Here is a 21,197-nt window from a genome sequence, read left to right as displayed (position 1 = left end):
AAGCGCATGGCTCATTACCTTTGGTGGTTTTGCATTGAGCCCTGGGAGCGTTATGAACTGGGTTTCAAGTCTACGGTGACTTTTTGGTTCTCGTGTAGGAATGTGGAATGTAAAAAAAAAGGGCGGAAAACTCTAGACCTTAAGGTACCAGTTTCTTAAGCCAGATTTCTCAGGGAAGGGACCAGAGGTAATTGCATCCTTCTGGAATCCCTAATTAGCCCTTGTTTCTAAGCCAGCTCTGGAGGGTTTTGAGATATTCACTATCTTGCGACTAAAGTGTAGCGGTTAGTGGAGGAAAACTTGTGGAATAGAAATGTATATTTTTATTGGTTTGCTACTTACATTCCTAAGCTGTTCAAGAATATCAAAATGTAGCGAACATAGTTCAGTGGGAAATTTTATGTCATAGAAGAAGATGACTGGTAACTTAGTGTGTGGATACAAAACCCTGAAGCAGCGAGTTAGACATCTTAGTTCAGTGAGGCCTATCCTGACCACCCTTTGAAAAATTCTTAACCTGCTGTGTACTCCCGTCCATCCCCCTTACCTACTTGAAGGTAGTTTTTTCCCTCCATCTCACTTTTTAGTTTGTATTCAGTTCAGTTCAGTCGCTCAGTCACGTCCGACTCTCCACGACCCCATGAATCACAGCACGCCAGGCCTCCCTATCCATCACCAACTCCCGGAGTTCACTGAAACTCATGTCCATCAAGTCGGTGATGCCATCCAGCCATCTCATTCTCTGTCGTCCCCTTCTCCTCCCGCCCCCAACCTTTCCTACCATCAGAGTCTTTTCCAGTGAGTCAACTCGTCGCATGAGGTGGCCAAAGTATTGCAGTTTCAGCTTTAGCACAAGTCCTTCCAATGAACACCCAGGATTGATCGCCTTTAGAATGGACTGGTTGGATCTCCTTGCAGTCCAAGGGACTCTCAAGAGTCTTCTCCAGCACCACAGATCAAAAGCATCAATTCTTCGGCGATCAGCTTTCTTCACAGTATTACTAAGTGTAATTTACTTATTTATTATGTGTGTGCTCAGTTATGTCCGACTCTTTGCAGCCCCATGTACTGCCACCCATCCAGCTCCTCTATTCATGAAATTTTCCGAGGAAGAATATTTATTTATTATAGCCATGGTTTATTATTTGTCTGACTAGAGTTAAACTCTGTGAAGGCAGGAACTTTTTTTTTTCAGCTTACTAATGTCAGAGGCCAAGAATAATTTTGGCCCATAGTAGATGCTTGGTAAGTAACACATTAAATGAATGAAAAGCTAAATATATTATTTTCGAAAGACCTAAGTAGAGCCTGGAGTGGGCTTGCCTGATTAGCATGAATATGTGGAACACAATTTTATGTGAAGTCCTGATTGGTGAAGACAGCAAGTCAACCAGTGTTTATAGAATGCCCTGTTGTACCCCCAAGTGTTAACTTTCCACATTCCCCAGAATTTAGCATCCATTCTCTATGAAATATTCTGATACTTTGAAAGACATTTTAAACCTTTGGGGTTTCTTGGGAGAGACCGTGGCATCTCTTATCTTGATATGTATATATACCAGACAATAAATACATGTTGAAAGAGCAAATGGTTTTAAGGTGTTAGGAAAAGAGAAAGGCTACCCACTCCAGTATTCTGGCCTGGAGAATTCCATGGACTGTATAGTCCATGGGGTCGCAAAGAGTCGACTGAGCAACTTACTTTCACTACTTGGAAATTTAGCTCTTTATTGCATGAATAGTATTTGTTTTATGGGATTATAGTCCACAGCAGTAGTATTTTGCAAACTGGGGCTATTTCTCTGAAGTTTTTTTTATGATAAATTTTTGCATCTTCCTTTGAGTGATCCTCTGAAAAATGAATTTACACATATTCTGGGTTGTCTGGATAACTAAGTACTAATATCAGGTTTTGGTGTGCCTCTTTGTTTTTAAGCATGGTAGTACTAGGTAGTGTAGTACATACTTTGTCACAGGTTAATATGAAAAGAATGGAAACAGCCTGAAAAAGTAAATGATTTATTCACTCTAGATGAAGCCCAAAAGACATTAACCCACTCTGTCAGAAAATTTCACAGTAGTTTAAAAGGAGAAAAGAGATGAGAAAAATGAGTCATAATGTGGTATTAGGCTTCCTGAATTAGCTTTTGTACCATATTCCTTTTCTGAGAGGTGATTTCATTTGGCACAATGTAATCATTGATGTTTTTAAATTAATATTTTAAATTTAAAAGTTGTTAATTATATAGCTTTTACATTTGTTTTGTTATTTTATGTGTGTGTTTTATAGCTAGAAGAACTATAATACAAGGAATTTGAGGAAAGAGATGCTTTTTTTCTGATCCTATCTTCCCCTCTTAAGTCATTCCTCCTCCCTTGCCCCAAACTTCCCATCCCTGGCCCTGTATTGGGGAGTCAGAGTAGAAAGAAATGAGATAAGGGCTTTTAAAATAATTTTTTTTTTTGACAAAAGAGGTATTGGGAGCAAGTATTATTTCAGAGTCAACTTTGCTACCATGTCCAGAGTAATTCTGTCTGGAGGTCAGCCAATCAACAAATACTTATTGAACAGCTACTGTGTGCTGGGCATTATACAGGGAGCTGAAACAGAGAACAGTACAGAGCCCGCCTTTGGTGCTTGCTGCTGCTGCTGCTGCTGCTAAGTCACTTCAGTCGTGTCCAACTCCGTGTGACCCCATAGACGGAAGCCCACCAGGCTCCCCTTCCCTGGGATTCTCCAGGCAAGAACATTGAAGTGGGTTGCCATTTCCTTCTCCAATGTGTGAAAGTGAAAAGTGAAAGTGAAGTGGCACAAAACTTAATAACTTGCTGTTTCTGTTCTATTGTCTCTACCTATACTGGCACACTTTAGATGAGTATGAGTAGGCAATTTGGATGATTTCAGTGCATTCTTGTGCTGATTTGTCTGATTTTTAGGTTACAACACAGAATTAGAAATTGTAAAGGCTCAGATTAATTTGTTCTTTTTGTCTTTCTCTGTTTTAAGGGGTGTCATGAAAGTAGACATAAATCTTCAGAAGGTGGACATTGACCAATGTTCAAGTGATGGCTGGTTTTCAGGAACTCACAAATGTCACCTTAATAATTCAGAGGTAAGAAAATGGAGATAAAGTTCTCTGAAATCAGAAGCTCAGAAATATATTACTTCTGAGTAGATTGTATTTGTGTGTGTAAGTGAACAAGAAGTATCTTACTGGGGGAAAAAATCTGTTATGCAGGCCTGACTGTTGCCAAATGAACTGAAAAAGGAGTAGAAAATGAAATTTGTGCAGAATAAGAGAAGACTGAAACTAAAATTATGTCTGAAGTTTGGCTTTAGTCGCAGTCTGACCCTATTGTTCAAAATGAGCTGGAAATTAAAATAGCCATGAAGTGAGAAACCATCCCAATAGGGGTCAACCAAATTATGCACATTTTATGGAATATGATGCTTTTTGAAACATTGATGCTATTCGTTCAGACACCCTGCCATCTGTCAAAAAAGCAGTAGAGAAAGTATAGCCAGGAGATATTGAGAAGAAGGAGAAAACTGTTCGCAGGAAACTGGAAAGGAGATGTGTGTATTTGGTGTGTTTTTTGCAGTGTTCAATTCCTGTCCATACTTAATTCCATGGAACTCCAGTTGGCAAGGAACAGGCAGAGAAATCATATGTCTGGAAATAAGACTGTCACTTGTCTTCTTTAAAAAAAATTTTTTTTAGTTGAATGAAAGAGTCTTTAAATTCTGTGGTGCTTTACAGTTGTCAGGTTAGCACAGATGATTTCATATAATCCCATAATAACCCTTTTTTCCTCTACCCCCATGTTGCCCCTCCCCTCATTCCCTCTCCTCACTGATAATCACTAGTTTGTTCTCCGAATCTGTGAGTTTGCTTCTTGTTTTTACTATCATCACTAGTTTGTTGCATTTTTTAGATTCTCCATTTAAATAATGTAGAGTATTTGTCTTTCTCTGTCTGACTTACTACACTTAGCATAATGCCCTCCAAGTCCATCCATGTTGCTGCAGATGGCAGCGTTTCATTCTTTTTATGGCTGAGTAGTATTCCATTGTGTGTTTGGGTGTGCTCAGTCACTTCAGTCATATCTTACTCTTTGCAACCCTATGGACTGTAGCCCACCAGGCTCCTCTGTCCATGGGATTCTCCAGGCAAGAATACTGGAGTGGGTTGCCGTGCCCTGCTCTAGGGGATTCATTACTGCTTGAGCCATCGAGGAAGCCTGTATATACATATATATAATATATGCCACGTCTTCTTTGTCCGTTCATTTGTAGATGGACACTTAGGTTGTTTCCATATCTTGGCTATTGTAAATAATGCTGCTATGAGTATTTGGGTGCTTGTGTCCTTTTTAGTTAGTATCAACTGATGTTCTGTAATTTCAGAGGTGACATGTGATGACATCCTCATTTCATTTTTAGTAATCTTATTTCTCAAGTCCCCAAATGCTCTAAAACAAATGTACACTAAAACTCCTGACCTTAAATATTTCAGCTGTCTCTACTTTGAGTCCATGAATTTATGAGGAAAGTCAGCATGATTTATTTAAAATAGGGGATATTCCTATAAATGTAGTAATCTACATCTTCAGTTTGAATTTTTGCCATATTTCCCTGTAGCCCACCATGACCCATATAATCTTCCACAGTTTGGCAGATCCTCCCTACATTCCACACACACCTTCACCTGCCGTCTGTTCTTCCCACCGCAACATCCCTCAACCCTCTCACCCCCTAATCTCCCTAGGAACCCGCATAGTCCTCTATATCTCTCTAAGCCCATCACATAGTCCCACCATGTTCCCACAACCCCCCTACTTCCTCAGTAACCCACACACCCCGACCCCCACACCTCGATACACTTCCACATAGCCCACCCTCCACCCCACCCTCATTGCCTTCGTTCCCTTCTTCCCAATTGGGACCTTATTATGTAAATGAAGTACTTTTGTCTTGTCAAGTCACAGAGGTCAAGATCCTCTTTTCACCTCTGCTCACTATTCTTCTTATGGAGCTGAAATTTTCTGAGTTCCCACTTCCCTTTGGATGGTTCTGGCATTTCTAAACAGATGAATTTCAGTCAGTCATTTGGTAAATATCTTTAGCCTGATTATTGTCTCCATACCAGTGGCATAGAGCTTCATAGCTTTGTCTTTTAGCCAGGGTGGAATTTTTTTCTGCGTGAGTGTCGGATTGTGGATATCGATCTGTGTGTGCTCATTTCTGGATGGCCTTGTTTCAGTGGTGTTCCTGGGTGGTTCAATAAGCAGTCTGTCCAGAAACAAGGAGATATTTGCTTATCAATCTATTACAGTTGTTGCTTGCCTTTAATGATCTTGGTGTAGTTTTCTTTTTCCTTATAGCACATCTGTTTATTTGACTCTGTGGTCTTATTGGATGGCTTTTTAGAAGATTGATTTATTTTCATTACATCAGGCTTATCAATTTTCTGTGGGTTGTGTCTTTTTAAAGCTGTCAAATAAACTAAATTATTTCAAGATAAAATATTATCCTCTGTTCTGGTAAACAGAGATTAGGGTGAAATGTGTAACTTTTGGCTTTACATATGGCAGCATTGTTTTTATTCAATTCCTATAGGAAAAAATGAAAAACTCACACTGTAAGACAACCAACAGTTCAGTCAATCTCATTTGACAATGTTGTACAAAGGTTCAGTGATCAAAAAATAACATCAGCAAACACTGAATCTACCAAGTGCCTGTTTGACTTAAACTCTGGATCCCCTTGACCCCCTTGCCGAGGTCCTAGTGTTGGGAGTAGGAGATCTTGGTGTCCTAGGTTGGCAGCCTCTGGTGCCTAGTCTGATGGACACAGGGCTGGAATGGAGCTCTTCACATCTTTTTGTGGGGCTTCTGTCAGGTTCTGGAGTTGGTGCTGGTCGCTGTAGGCACTACTGCTGATCTATACCACATTCTCGGACTCAGGAGTAACAATAGTCTTTCAGTTCCTTCTGTGTAGTGATGTGAACTGGAGACTAGGAACTGGCTTCTACTGATGTTTTTCAGTTCAGTCGCTTAGTTGTGTCTGACTCATTGCGACCCCATGAATCGCAGCACACCAGACCTCCCTGTCTATCACCAACTCCTGGAATTCACCCAAACTCATGTGCATCGAGTCGGTGACGCCATCCAACCATCTCATCCTCTGTCGTCCCCTTCTCCTCCTGGCCCCAAATCCCTCCCAGCATCAGAGTCTTTTCCAATGAGTCAACTCTTTGCATGAAGTGGCCAAAGTATTGGAGTTTCAGCCTCAGCATCAGTCCTTCCAATAAACACCCAGGACTGGCCTTCTTTAGGATGGACTGGTTGGATCTCTTTGCAGTCCAAGGGACTCTCAAGAGTTTTCTCCAGCACCACAGTTCAAAAGCATCAGTTCTTCGGTGATCAGCATTCTTAACTGTTGTTTTTACTGCTTGGTAAAACCGAAACGAAGCTCGTGTTCAGGGTGTTGTTCATCTGTACTGGCTCTCTTTTGTTTCTTGTCACAAATCTTCTGTTACAGACCCCAAGGATCATTGTGTAAACTGACTTATTTTGGGACGTACTTAACATGATTGGTATTTGTAAGAGGTATGGGTCCGTCTGGGCTGCCCAGGTGACTCAGTGGTAAAGAACTTGCCTGCCAATGCAGGAGACATAAGAAATGTGAGTTTGATTCCTGGGTCAGGAGGATCCCCTGCAGAAGGAAATGGTAACCCACTCCAGTATTTTTGCCTGGGAAATCCCATGGACAGAGGAGCCTGGTGGGCTATAGTCCATGGGGTCACAAAGAGTTGGACATGACTTTAATGACTAAACAACAAAATAGGGGCCTGTCTATGAAAATTCACATCATTAGAAACAGAGACTTGCATCATGTCTGTTTTATTTTTACCAATGTTTAACATTCTTCTCTTGTAAATACCACAGGGAGTAACAAATTTCTAAGTTGTAATTGAGGTAAGCTTTCCACTTAAAAAAATTTTTTTTCCGGTGTGTTGACTTTTCAACCTCTGAGGTATCTTAAACTAAATACAGTTCTAACTGTAGCTTCCTGACCTGCATACAGGTTTCTCAAGAGGCAGGTCAGGTGGTCTGGTATTCCCATCTCTTTCAGAATTTTCCACAGTTTATTGTGCTCCACACAGTCAAAGGCTTTGGCATAGTCAATGAAGCAGAAATAGATGTGATAGTATATTAAAAAGCAGAGACATTACTTTGCCAACCAGGGTCCGTCTGGTCAAGGCTATGGTTTTTCCAGTGGTCATGTATGGATGCGAGAGTTGGACTGTGAAGAAAGCTGATCACCAAAGAATTGATGCTTTTGAACTGTGGTGCTGGAGAAGACTCTTGAGAGTCCCTTGGACTGCAAGGAGATCCAACCAGTCCATTCTAAAGGAGATCAATCCTGGGTGTTCATTGGAAGGACTGATGCTGAGGCTGAAACTCCAATACTTTGGCCACCTCATGTGACGAGTTGACTCACTGGAAAAGACTGGGATGGATGGGGGAAGGGATGCTGGGAAGGATTGGGGGCGGGAGGAGAAGGGGACGACAGAGAATGAGATGGCTGGATGGCATCACCGACTTGATGGACATGAGTTTGAGTGAACTCCAGGAGTTGGTGATGGACAGGGAAGCCTGGCATGCTGTGATTCATGGGGTCTCAAAGAGTCGGTCACGACTGAGCGACTGGACTGAACTGAACTGAACTGAAACTAAATACAGAGTCTGGTATTGGAAACAAATAAGTAGTTTGTAACCAGTGACAGAAGCTTCAAGAGCATTTTAGAAAGACATGGAATGGTTTGTAAGGAAAATGATTTCTCCACAAGTTTGGGTTGTTACTGAGTTTAGGAGGCCAATAAGTGCTTTTTGAAGGGCATAGTAAAATGAGATCTCAGTTGACACCGTGAGTTGAACCAGATTCCAGGGTTATTTTGGCCATTTTTATAACTGATCCAGATCACTGCTATCTGGACTTGATCATGTTTCCCATGGCCATTTAAATAATTCTTGACCTGTTTCATATCATTGTTTCATTTGGGTACACAGAATCCTCTCCTACAGAAGAGTTTATTAAGAACATTCACATAAATTGCTATTTTTGTTTTAAAGGTTTTCTTTTGCTTGTTTCCTTTAGAAGATTTTTTAAAGTCACTATTTGAAGTACGGAACAGTGACCTTGAAACTTTTTGATTATATTCTATTAGTAAAAGTGTTTTAAGCATTCACAAATAGTATTTGTATGTTTTTTAATCTGTAAAGTAAATGCATCTTTTGTAATATATTTTGTATGTTATAAGAAAACTTAATTGGGTTGAGATAAAAATGAAGCATTGTTTTAATGTAGATTATATTTTACAATAATAAATTTTGTTGCTAGTCACTCAGTTGTGTCTGACTCTTTGTGACCCCATGGACTGTAGCCCACCAGGCTCCTCTGTCCATGGGGATTCTCTGGGCAAGAAGACTGGAGTGGGTTGCCATTTCCTTCTCCAAATATATCTGGTTACAATTAAAAATTTTTTTTCAGTGATAGTGTTGTGATTTATTATGCTTCACCATTTAAAATTTTAAAAAGTCTTAGTTTAATACTTCGCAGTGCAATGATTCAGAGGTCTCTAAGTTCAGTTTATTTTTATACTTAGTTTTAATGTCTGTCATAGTTGAAAATATGCCTCAGAAGGATATATGTCAGTCCACTTTGAAGAAATAAATTGTTGACTGTATTTGCTAAATAGCAGTGTTCATTTTTCAGTTTCCAATTTTGCAAAGGTTTCTTTCAGAAATACAGCTAGCACTTTTTCATTTTACCTGATGTTAATTGGTCCCTGAAAACTAATTGGAAAGCTGGACATTTTAATATTTTAAAAGAATAGGTTAAAAATCCACTCAGACTTTCATGGGGAATATTTTCAAATAGATTAGGAAATTTTATTTCCAAGTTTAACTGTATGGCTATGTGAGTATTTATAGTTTTTGACAACAAAAACTACATAACACTGAAAACATTTCTAAATCCATTTTCAAAATGCTCACTTCAAAAGACTTTTTCACGGATTATTAAAATGTCACATTTACTTTGAAGGAAGAGCTTGTATATGAAAAAGAATACCTGCTGCATACACACTACTGACATCCATTTGTCATCATTGAGCAGGACAACAAATTTAGAACACTTGCCTTTTTTTGTAAAGAGCGATGAATAACTAATCTTCGAGTTCAGAAATAAGTAGTTCACTTTGGGATAATCAGAAAATCTTTGTGTGGGAAAAGTTTTTCCAGGTCACACACCATCTTATTGATATTATGAAGAATTTTAAATATTTTGCAATTTAATATACTCTGTAAATCCCCTTGGATGGTCAAATACAAAAGATAACACTTTCTTCAGAAAAGTTCTGCATTATGAGTATTATCATTCACCTGTCTCTAGAACTGTCCTGTTCAATATGATAGCCACAAGCTTCATATGCCTATATTGAAAATCAACTAAATAAAATTAAGAATTCAGGTCCTTGACCTCATTATCCTGATTTTAAAAATAAAATAGCCACATGCAACTACTGGACACTGGACAGTGTAGTGGACAAGCCAGGCTTTTGAATATGGCCTAGCTTACAGTGCAGTCAAACCACACAAATTATTGAAACCTTTCAAATCCCTGAATTTCCTTATGTGGGTGAATCATTTTCCTTAAATTCACTAAAGGACATTTAAGTACAAATTTGAAATGAATTGTGGCTAATGTAATCAGCCTTATGATCTGCTGTATTAACTTAATTGAAAATTAATAATGAGAAATCAGCCAGCTGTTTTTAGTGCCATTATTTTACATTGAAAACTGTAAAAAGTCTTCCAGTAAATGGAAAAAAGTAAATGCTGATAATCTTCTAGATATTTACATTTCCATTGTGTTTGTAGTACCAATTCTGTTTTCTATGATTACCAATATAAAATGTGATGACGTGAAATCCCACTCTTCTTCTTGGATGTAGGGTTGTGATCAGTTGTTCCCTGGTGCCCAGCACCGTGCCTGGCACATTTATGGAATTAATAGAGGCTGCCCACTGTGTGTAGATGGCCTCCTTATAATATAGAGTTACTGCTTTTGGTTTCTCTCCATGGAATTGCTCAAAATAAAGTTAAACTTTTTTTTTTCTTCATAACAAACACACAGTTATTTGAAGACTGCTGTCAGTATGCTTCTAAGTCTTTCTTTTAGGCTAGATGTCTTCTGATTCAGGCAAGTATGGCTGTTTTACTAGGTTTAATCAACAGAGGCCATACCACTACTATATAACTCCCCATTTCTTTTAGAAGTTTTTTGAAGACCTAACTTGTTTGATTTCATTATATAGTCCTTTCTAAAATTAATAGAAAACTGATTATATTTTCAGAGTTTTCACTATGTTCCTGAGAGTTCTTTGGACTAGATATTCTGTATTGTTCCAAAACTAGGGCTAGGGAATATTATTTCAAAATAACTGTACTGAGATGCTTAACAAGTCAGTTAAAGGAAAACTGGGTCTCTTTTTTTTTATTTTATTTTTTAACTTTTTACTTTATCTTGGAGTATAGTTGATTAGCAATATTGTGTTAGTTTCAGGTGTACAGCAAGGTGGTTCAGTTATACATATACATGTATTTATCCTTTTTTAAAATTCTTGTTCAGAGCTGGCTCTCTTGTTCAGAGAAAGATGTTTCGCCAGAGCAAGGGTTCACCAGTGGCTGTTGCCATCTTGTGGCTAGGGGAAAGTGGGGTAGAGAGAGGGAAGGAGGGAGGAATTTTGTAGGGCTCATAAAAATTTCATGCACCATTAGCTATATAGTTGAAGTAGGTGCCTCTTAAGTATCTTTGCAGCCCTAAGGTTTTATATGTTTAGTATACTGTGAAGGAAACCACTAAAAGGTATTTCCATCCAAAAGGAAAGCTCTGCCTACCCTTGGATTGGAAATACCTTGAATTCTCACACCGCGTGTGATCGTGCCTGCCAAACTCCAGATTTTCTTATTTTGCTCTGTGACAATAATAAAGCAAATGGTTGTTAATTATTGCCACCTTCATTCAAGCTAGCTTATGGGATTTGATTTCTACTTACTCATTAAGCACTTTGGTAGTGGTTATGTAGGACTAATACATTCCGATTGAAGTGAGAAAGAAAAGACAGATCATGTTTAGTTGACTTTAGATTGCGAATCTGGAATAATGTGAGCCAGAAAGGAGACATAAGAGGAGTATTATTTTTTCCTCTAAGTTGCTTCTTTTTCTTATGAAGGAATCAGTTACCAGCTATCATAGAGTAGAAGATAAATCCATTTTTCCACTATGATAAGGTCATGATATTTGGTATCTGCTTCTGAATAACACTCTTTTGTATACATTCCATGTCACTGGATTGCATTACCAGCCTTCTTGAACTTGTTGATCTATTGTTGGGGCCTTTGAAGTATCTGCTTTAGAATTTACAAAGAGGGAGCACATCCTGTCTATTTAAGGTGAACAGACTCTTTCTCTCTATCTATCTCTTTGTCTACTTGAGCTATAAAAACATTAAATCTTGATGTATAGCTTTCTACTTTATCAACTTTATGGACTACCTAAAATTAAAAAAAAAAACTAACTGTTAACAAGATCTTATTCATAAGATCTCTTATGAGTACTGTAGGTAAAGGCACTTTTCATAATATTTGCTAGTAATTAAATTTTCTTCAGCCCAAGTCTGAAGAGTCTAATTAGACACCAGAAGTGAAGCATCCCTTTGATACAAGTTTGTTTTTTGATCTCTATGTAAGAAAATAATTATTTAAAAATAAAAAATAAGACACCCATTTCGTACTTACTTATTCTGTGAGTTGCCTATTACTGTTATTCCTGTTTTCTACATGAGAAAATTAAGACTTAGAGTGGTTTAAGTAACTTTACTAGGGTCGTAAAACTAGTAAGTGTTATTTTAGAAAGTTAAACTCTCGGAAGGTACTATGGGTGACATATGGTTGTTTGGAAAGAGAATCACTGAGTGGTAATGGCCCATGGGCTGATACTGTTAGTCTTGTGGTGTTACCCATGGAGCTTCAGCCAAGAGGCATGATAGAATTTGCGTAACTAATTGGTTAGAAGTACACCAATCAAGCAGTGATCTAGCTCTCAGGTGCCCAAAACAGATTTCTGAGAGGGTATGGAAAGCTCACATGGAAATTTGGATTGGGATCCATCCACAAGGCCTTCCATCTTGTAAGTGTGTGAGTGGCAGCAGCATAAGTTTCTTTCCAGTGATGGTATTCTTGTTTCAATGTATGGCAGTGACTTGCAATGGTAGGAATGTGCAGTTTGAAATTGAACTCAAGGGATAAGATCCATCTCCATAGATATAGATATAAAGGGTTTTCCTGGTTTCTTAGATGGTAAAGAGTCTGCCTGCAATGCAGGAGACCTGAGTTCAATCCCTGGGTTGGGAAGATCCCCTGGAAAAGGAAATGGCAACCCACTCCAGTATTCTAACCTGGAAAATTCCATGGACAGAGGAGCCTGGCAGGCTACAGTCCATGGGGTCGCAAAGAGTTAGACACGACTGAGTGACTTCACTTTCTTCTTTCCTTAGATATAAGTTGGCAAAGATTGTACACATTGTCTGGACATCAATTAAGAGGGAAAATGTGAAGGAAAGGGACCCTCTTTTTCCTAGCAGGGAATCAGAATACCAGTCAGAATGTAGAAAGGAAGCAAGTATGAATATGAAGGATTGCAACTCACTGGGTACTGGGATGCCAAGGAGATCATTATATATAAGTAAACTCTATTGCTGAAGATAAACATTTAAAATACTCCCAGAGTTCTCTGTGATCAGAGGTTAGAGTGGGACTGAGCTTAAAGGTAGGCACATATATGCAGTATATGCAGCTTGGCTAGAATAGGCTGGGGCAAGGAGATTGTCTTACATATAACAATAGATATGAGCTCAAAGGACTAGATTTCTTCTGATGAAATATGAAGTTACTGAACAGATTTGGAGTGAGTATGTAGCTAAATTTATAATGAGTCAATCAGAGAAAAAAAATTCAACCTATTAAACCTTTGCTTTTGTCATTTCCAGTAGCAGAAAAATTGCTACTTGTCCAATTCTAGATATGAGAGGCAATCAGAATATACAGTGAGTGCCTGGGGTGGGGGTGAATTTTTAGGGGTTAAATATAGCTTTGCATCATTAGCTTATGAGGAAAAAAATCCCATCATGACAGCAAATCAGATCTAATCTGGCACTCCCTGTGCTACAATTATATAAAATATGGTGGAAACTTGTCAAAGCTTTCCATGAGAAATGAGGCTACTGATGCTTGGCAGCCCCCTTTTTTTGAGCACAGTGAAGAATCATGTTGCTTAGCTACAGTCCTTGGTTGATTTAGAAAGCTTTAACTGACTGTATTATTATACAAGAGTTAAACTCTCTTCCTTTTTTTTTTTCTAAAAGAAAAAACCTTCTTTATCACCTTTTTATTTTGGGGTATCTTTACCAAGTCCCTTATGTTTATTCATCCAGGACAAGTTTCGATTTAGCATTGTTTTCCCAAACCCAGGGTTTATAGATTGCAAGAGAACAAGTGGGTGGTTGATGATACAAGCAGAACATAAAGTATTGAAATAGCTTAAATGCTTTTGCTGGCAAAGTAACGTGCAAGTGTCTATTGGATTTTTTTTTTTGTTCATTTGAAACTATTGTGTTTTCCCTTCTTTTTCAGTTTATTCATAATTTGAGTTGCAGTTATCTTTATAATGCAGAAGAATGTACAACATTTAATTATATTTTTGAATTTCAAAATGTAAACTGACTTACAGGTGTATGGAAAAATACAAGGAACAGTGAATGAAACTGATGAAGCAGTAAGTGTGGGGGCTGGAATTGGAACCAAAACACTGTGAAAACAGAGGAATTAAGGAAAAAACAAAGAAGAGCTGTCAATGGAAAGGTTTACATCAGTTATTTGTTCATAAAGTAGAAAAGTGTGTAAAGGGGGAAATGACAGATGGGTCAGAGACCATTTCAATGGGATAAAAATACTCAAGGACTCTTAAGTCTAGAAAGGAATATTTTTTATACTGTTCTAAATATGTAGATATCCACTTTATTTTTATAGCTCTTCAGGAAAGAGAGCTGACCCTTAGCAATGCTTTTTAACATCTTACCGTAATTATTGTAATGAAGTAGAGCTGTGTCCTAATCTCGATTATGTAACTACTCAGTGGATTTTACTATTGACTTGTCTGTATAATCTGTTTTATACTTGCAGAGGCACTTTTTCCCATCCTTACAGTTCCATGATTACCTGGAGGAGAGTCTATAGAGTTGATTCTGTATTTACATTCAATAATAGGATGTTGGTTAATTGTCTCTATAGTCTTGAAAGTGAAAGTGCTAGTTGCTCAGTCATATCTGACTCTTTGCAACTCATTGACTGTAGCCCACCAGGCTCCTCTGTCAATGGAATTTTCCAGGCAAGAATACTGAAGTGGGTAGCCATTCCCTTCTCCAGGGGATTTTCCCCACCCAGGGATAGAACCCAGGTCTCCTTCATTGCAGGCAGATTCTTTACTGTCTGAGCCAGGGAAGCCCATTCTAATTCTAATTCTATTGAAACCTGGATTTCATAGACTTAGAAGCTAAACCACTTGGTTTATGGACTTTGTTTTTATAGTCGTCTGCAAGTCACCTTCATTTGCCACCTTTTAAAATATGTTTGTGTAATATCATCATTTTCCAAGTGTGGAACCCCTCAAGTGGGGAGCCGTTGGGATCCTCACGACCCTGCTAAGGAAGTCTGTGAAGTTAAACCTTTACATAATAATTTTCGTAATAACGTGATTTGCCTTTTGAACTCTTACTTGTCTTATGGGTGTACAGAGGATTCATAAGATATGATATAGAAACAGATTAAATACAGAAAGAAATATGACATTCTAGCTGTCTTCTAATAAGCCAGACTTTTAAGGAGATTTTCAGAAATGTAAAACAATGATATTCTTCTTGCTAAGTTTTTTTTTATTTTTGGAAGACATTGTTATTTTTCATAAACACATTATGTTAGCATGTTATGAAATTATTTTAAAATGAATTTATAAATATTTTATAAAAATTTTCTTCATTTAATATTTCAGATGGTAAGTATCAATTGATATAACCAGCATAAATAAAAGCTCTTTGATATTCTCAACAATTTTAAGGAGTGAAAGGGGTCCCAAGATCAAAAAGTTTAAGGGATCTAATTTAGCACATTTTTCAGCTCCTGCATGATTCTGACCTTGACTCCACTTCTGGTTTCTATGCTTTCTCTTCCTTCCTTGATGATTCTACCTACTGTTTCTCACTTTGGCCACCTGACAGTTTCTGCTTATCCTTGGAGTCCTAGGTTTGGCTCCTTTGTGACCCCCTTGGCAATTTGTTCCCACTTCAGGCAGAGCAAGTTGTCTTCTATATGTCACTATAAGGCTTCCCTGGTGGCTCAGATAGTAAAGAATCTGCCTGCAATGTGGGAGATCTTAGTTTGATCCCTGAGTTGGGAAGATTCCCTGGAGAAGGGAATGGCAACCCACTCCCGTATTCTTGTCTGGAGGATTCCATGGACTGAGGAGCCTGGCAGGTTACTGGCTATGGGGTCACCATGAGGTCACAAGCAGTCAGACCTGATTGAGCAACTACACTGATAGTACATTGAACATATTTTTGTTTTAATACCTACAATGCTGTGTTAAAATGACTTGATTACTCTTGAATTATAATTGCTACTTTTATCAGATGCCTGCCCTATTATTATGTTCTGTATATATGTGTATATACATATATATGCATATATAAAGGTGAATGTAATCCTCAAAACAGTCTTAGAAAATACCTGTTATTATTCCAGTTTTACAGATGAGGAAACTGAGACTTCAGTTCAGTTCAGTTCAGTCGCTCAATTGTGTCCGACTCTTTGCGACCCCATGAATCACAGCACGCCAGGCCTCCCTGTCCATCACCAACTCCCAGAGTTCACTCAAACTCATGTCCATCGAGTCGGTGATGCCATCCAGCCATCTCATTCTCTGTCGTCCCCTTCTCCTCCCGCCCCCAATCCCTTCCATCAGAGTCTTTTCCAGTGAGTCAACTTGTCGCATGAGGTGGCCAAAGTATTGGAGTTTCAGCTTTAGCATCAGTCCTTCCAATGAATACCCAGGATTGATCTCCTTTAGAATGGACTGGTTGGATCTCCTTGTAGTCCAAGGGACTCTCAAGAGTCTTCTCCAGCACCACAGTTCAAAAGCATCAATTCATCGGCGCTCAGCTTTCTTCACGATCCAACTCTCATGTCCATACATGACCACTGGAAAAACCATAGCCTTGATTAGATGGACCTTTGTTGGCAAAGTAATGTCTCTGCTTTTTAAAATACTATCTAGGCTGGTCATAACTTTCCTTCCAAGGAGTAAGTGTCTTTTAATTTCATGGCTGCAATCAGCATCCGCAGTGATTTTGGAGCCCCCAAAAATAAAGTCTGACACTGTTTCCACTGTTTCCCCATCTATTTCCCATGAAGTGATGGGACCAGATGCCATGATCTTTGTTTTCTGAATGTTGAGCTTCAAGCCAAACTTTTCACTCTCCTCTTTCACTTTCATCAAGAGGCTTTTGAGTTCCTCTTCACTTTCTGCCATAAGGGTGGTGTCATCTGCGTATCTGAGGTTATTGATATTTCTCCTGGCAATCTTGATTCCAGCTTGTGCTACTTCCAGCCCAGCGTTCCTCATGATGTACTCTGCATAGAAGTTAAATAAGCAGGGTGACAATATACAGCCTTGACGTACTCCTTTTCTTATTTGGAACCAGTCTGTTGTTCCATGTCCAGTTCTAACTGTTGCTTCCTGACCTGCATACAGGTTTCTCAAGAGGCAGGTCAGGTGGTCTGGTATTCCCATCTTTCAGAATTTTCCACAGTTTGATGTGATCCACACAGTCAAAGGCTTTGGCATAGTCAATGAAGCAGAAATAGATGTTTTTCTGGAACTCTCTTGCTTTCTCCATGATCCAGCCGATGTTGGCAATTTGATCTCTGGTGCCTCTGCCTTTTCTAAAACCTGCTTGAACATCTGGAAGTTCACGGTTCACATATTGCTGAAGCCTGGCTTAGAGAATTTTGAGCATGATTTTACTAGCGTGTGAGATGAGTGTAATTGTGTGGTAGTTTGAGCATTCTTTGGCATTCCCTTTCTTTGGGATTGGAATGAAGACTGACCTTTTCCAGTCCTGTGGCCACTGCTGAGTTTTCCAAATTTGCTGGCATATTGAGTGTAGCACTTTCACAGCATCATCTTTCAGGATTTGAAATAGCTCAACTGGAATTGCTAGGGGGCATCAGAGGGCAGACACACTGAAATGATAATCACAGAAAACTAGTCGATCTGATCACATGGACCACACCCCTGTCTAACTCAGTGAAACTAAGCCATGCCGTGTGGGGCCACCCAAGATGGGTGGGTCTAGGTGGGGAGGTCTGAGAGAATGTGGTCCACTGGAGAAGGGAATGGCACACCACTTTAGTATACTTGCCTTGAGAACCCCGTGAAGAGTATCAAAAGGCAAAGTGATGGGATTCTGAATGAGGAATTCCCCAGGTCGGTAGGTGCCCAGTATGCTACTGGAGATCAGTGGAGAAATAACTCCAGAAAGAATGAAGGGATGGAGCCATAGCAAAACCAATACCCAGTTGTGGATGTGACTGGTGATAGAAGCAAGGTCCGATGCTGTAAAGAGCAATATTGTGTAGGAACCTGGAATGTTAGGTCCATGAATCAAGGCAGATTGGAAGTGGTCAAACAGGAGATGGCAAGAGTGAATATAGACATTCTAGGAATCAGTGAACTAAAATGGACTGGAATGGGTGAATTTAACTCAGATGACCATTATATCTACTACTGTGGGAAGGAATCCCTTAGGAGAAATGGAGTAGCCATCATGGTCAACAGAAGAGTCTGAAATGCAGTACTTGGATGCAATCTTAAAAACGACAGAATAATTTCTGTTTGTTTCCAAGGCAAACCATTCAATATTACAGTAATCTAAGCCTATGCCCCAACCAGTAACGCTGAAGAAGCCGAGGTTGAACGGTTCTATGAAGACCTACAAGACCTTTTAGAACTAACACCCAAAAAAAGATGTCCTTTTCATTATAGGGGACTGGAATTCAAAAGTAGGAAGTCAAGAAATACCTGGAGTAACAGGCAAATTTGGCCTTGGAGCACGGAATGAAGCAGGGAAAAGGCTAATAGAGTTTTGCCAAGAGAACGCACTGGTCATAGCAAACACCCTCTTCCAACAACACAAGAGAAGACTCTACACATGGACATCACCAGATGGTCAACACCGAAATCAGATTGATTATATTCTTTGCAGCCAAAGATGGAGAAGCTCTATACAGTTGGCAAAAACAAGACCAGGAGCTGACTGTGGCTCAGATCATGAACTCCTTATTGCCAAATTCAGACTTCAATTGAAGAAAGTAGGGAAAACCACTAGACCATTCAAATATGACCTAAATCAAATCCCTTATGATTATTCAGTGGAAGTGAGAAATAGATTTAAGGGTCTAGATCTCATAGATAGAGTGCCTGATGAACTCTGGACGGAGGTTCATGACATTGTACAGGAGACAGGGACCAAGACCATCCCCATGGAAAAGAAATGCAGAAAAGCAAAATGGCTGTCTGAGGAGGCCTTACAAATAGCTGTGAAAAGAAGAGAAGCGAAAAGCAAAGGAGAAAAGGAAAGATACAAGCATCTGAATGCAGAGTTCCAAAGAATAGCAAGGAGAGATAAGAAAGCCTTACTCAGCGATCATTGCAAAGAAATAGAGGAAAACAACAGAATAGGAAAAACAAGAGATCCCTTTAAGAAAATTATAGATACCAAGGGAACATTTCATGCAAAGATGGGCTTGATAAAGGACAGAAATGGTATGGACCTAACAGAAGCAGAAGATATTAAGAAGAGGTGGCAAGAATACACAGAAGAACTGTACAAAAAAGATCTTCATGACCAAGATAATCACGATGGTGTGATCACTCACCTAGAGCCAGACATCTTGGAATGTGAAGTCAAGTGGGCCTTAGAAAGCATCACTACGAACAAAGCTAGTGGAGGTGATGGAATTCCAGTTGAGCTATATCAACTGAGACTTAGCTACTTAAAAAACAATATAGATTACATCTTAGTTAAGAATTTGAACTAATCAGTTGCTGATGAAATTTATGAGCCTTTGAGACAATGGCTGTAGCCTTCTCATACATCTTATTGATATGGCTGCTCCTGTAGTTTAAGTTCATGTATAATATTCTTTACCATTTGAGCCACCAGGGATATTTATTTTTTTAGAGTATCTCTTATAGTAACTGTTTTCATCACTGTGTTACACCCATAAGAAAGAGTTAGGTTAATTCTGTCATGACTTGGCAGGTAGTCCATCTTCTTTAGGAACAGAAGATTCTAGGTACAGCCTGATTACTCAGGATATTCTTCCTAGTATCTGAAAACCTTTTTGGGTATTTAGATTGTAGGTCTAACTTTATTTTGTTTTACATTTTACTTCATTTATTTCATTTACTCATTGCAAGCATTTCTAATTAAAAATGAATAAGGGTTCAATTAAAATGGATGGTTTTAATTCTTAATAGAGAACTTTTCTTTTCACAAATACTATAATCAGCTGCTATTATTTTTAGAATCAAAGACTCTGTACATGCCACAATGACTTAGTTATGTGTTTTAGTTTCTATTGTTTTTCATTTATGATAGATGCATTTTATAAAAAGGGTATAAAGAATTCAGAATAGGCGGTTCAACAAATTGACTAGTGATTATTCTCAATTCACCATTGTCGAGTATTTTTGTAGCTTATCTAGATTTGACAGAATGAATGAATACGTGATGCTTTTAAAAACTACATCGCTTTCTTTTTGACATAAAAATAGAGAGCTTTACAAATACTATTTAGCTAAATCCATGTAAATCCTCCTTCACAATAAAAGTTAGATGGTTTTCTTGGTAGGTTTTTCAGTCCGTGTAAATGTATAATTGGAACTTTGTCAAATTTTAGCCTTCCTTCTTATCTCTACCATCCTGTTTCTGTTTTTTTATTTGCCTGTCTTTCCTTATTTTCTTTATCTCTTCTGTGCTCTCCTTTTTCCTGTCCTATACTTTCCTCCTTTCCCCCTTTCCTATATCTTGTCTTTCTTTTTCTTTAAAAAAAACACACCTTAACTCCTAGAAAGAGAAATGAAAGCTAGAAGTTTTAATTTCTAGTAAACGTTGGGCTAAGAAATAGCACAACTTTGTCTGAAGCATTCCTAGAGCAGTGACCACATATCTTTTAAAATATGCTCGTACTTTTAGTGTCTGTTAATTGAGAAAAGCATAAATAATTCAGATAAACATAAACAAGATATTCTAATCACTTATTAAAATAGCCTTGTATACATTTGAAAAATAAGATACAGATGGTTAAAATATGTTTTTGATTTACATTAGAATGACTACTTGTTATGGTCTCTTGAGTTTTTGAGCCTCTTGAGATGACTTTATGACTCCACAGAGGTATATGAGTTGCAGGTTCTATAGTAATTTGATTTGAAAATCAGCCTATTAATAGTATTGCCATAGTTGCATAATTGAACATTTTATCTTTATAAAATTCTTCCAAAATTATAAAACAAAATACCTACTTGTTATAATCATGCAAACAATACAAAGGCTAAAAAAAGGAAACAATTACCTCCTACATTTCCTTCTTTCACCAGCTTCAAATTTCACCCTTTTACTACATTCCATTATTAGACAATAGTTTTTTGTCAATTTATCAAGTAAAAAGTATGTACTTATTGTTGCTTCATTTATATTTCCTTAATAACTAATAAGGTTAAATGTATGTGTGTGTATATACATGTAAAGAAGCAATTATGTGAATATAATGAAAATATTACAAAATATATATATTTCATATATATAATATCATATCATATCTGGGGAGTTTGGGTCATAATAAATATTTTCTGAATTTTTCCTGATTATGCTATAAGACTAAAAATTAATCTGGAAACAGAGTTAAAAATGTGACATTTCACTATTAAATATAAACTGAGTTGTGCTTCT

At 38.2% G+C, this 21,197-nt stretch overlaps 1 protein-coding gene across 1 annotated transcript in view; it reads left to right on the top strand.

Moving 5' to 3' along the window:
* Positions 1-21,197, top strand: part of GPR158 (G protein-coupled receptor 158) — a 548,344-nt gene that overhangs the window by 273,888 nt on the left and 253,259 nt on the right. The window contains exon 5 of the mRNA XM_055428550.2: positions 3,008-3,113. Coding sequence (XP_055284525.2) covers positions 3,008-3,113 — 106 coding nt within the window. The remainder of the gene's footprint in view (positions 1-3,007; positions 3,114-21,197) is intronic.

Source organism: Moschus berezovskii, chromosome 15, assembly GCF_049115385.1.
Source record: "Moschus berezovskii isolate FMDL1 chromosome 15, NW_MosBer_1.0, whole genome shotgun sequence".
NCBI classification, from domain to species: Eukaryota; Metazoa; Chordata; class Mammalia; order Artiodactyla; family Moschidae; genus Moschus; species Moschus berezovskii.
This window is presented reverse-complemented; position numbering and strand designations above follow the sequence as displayed.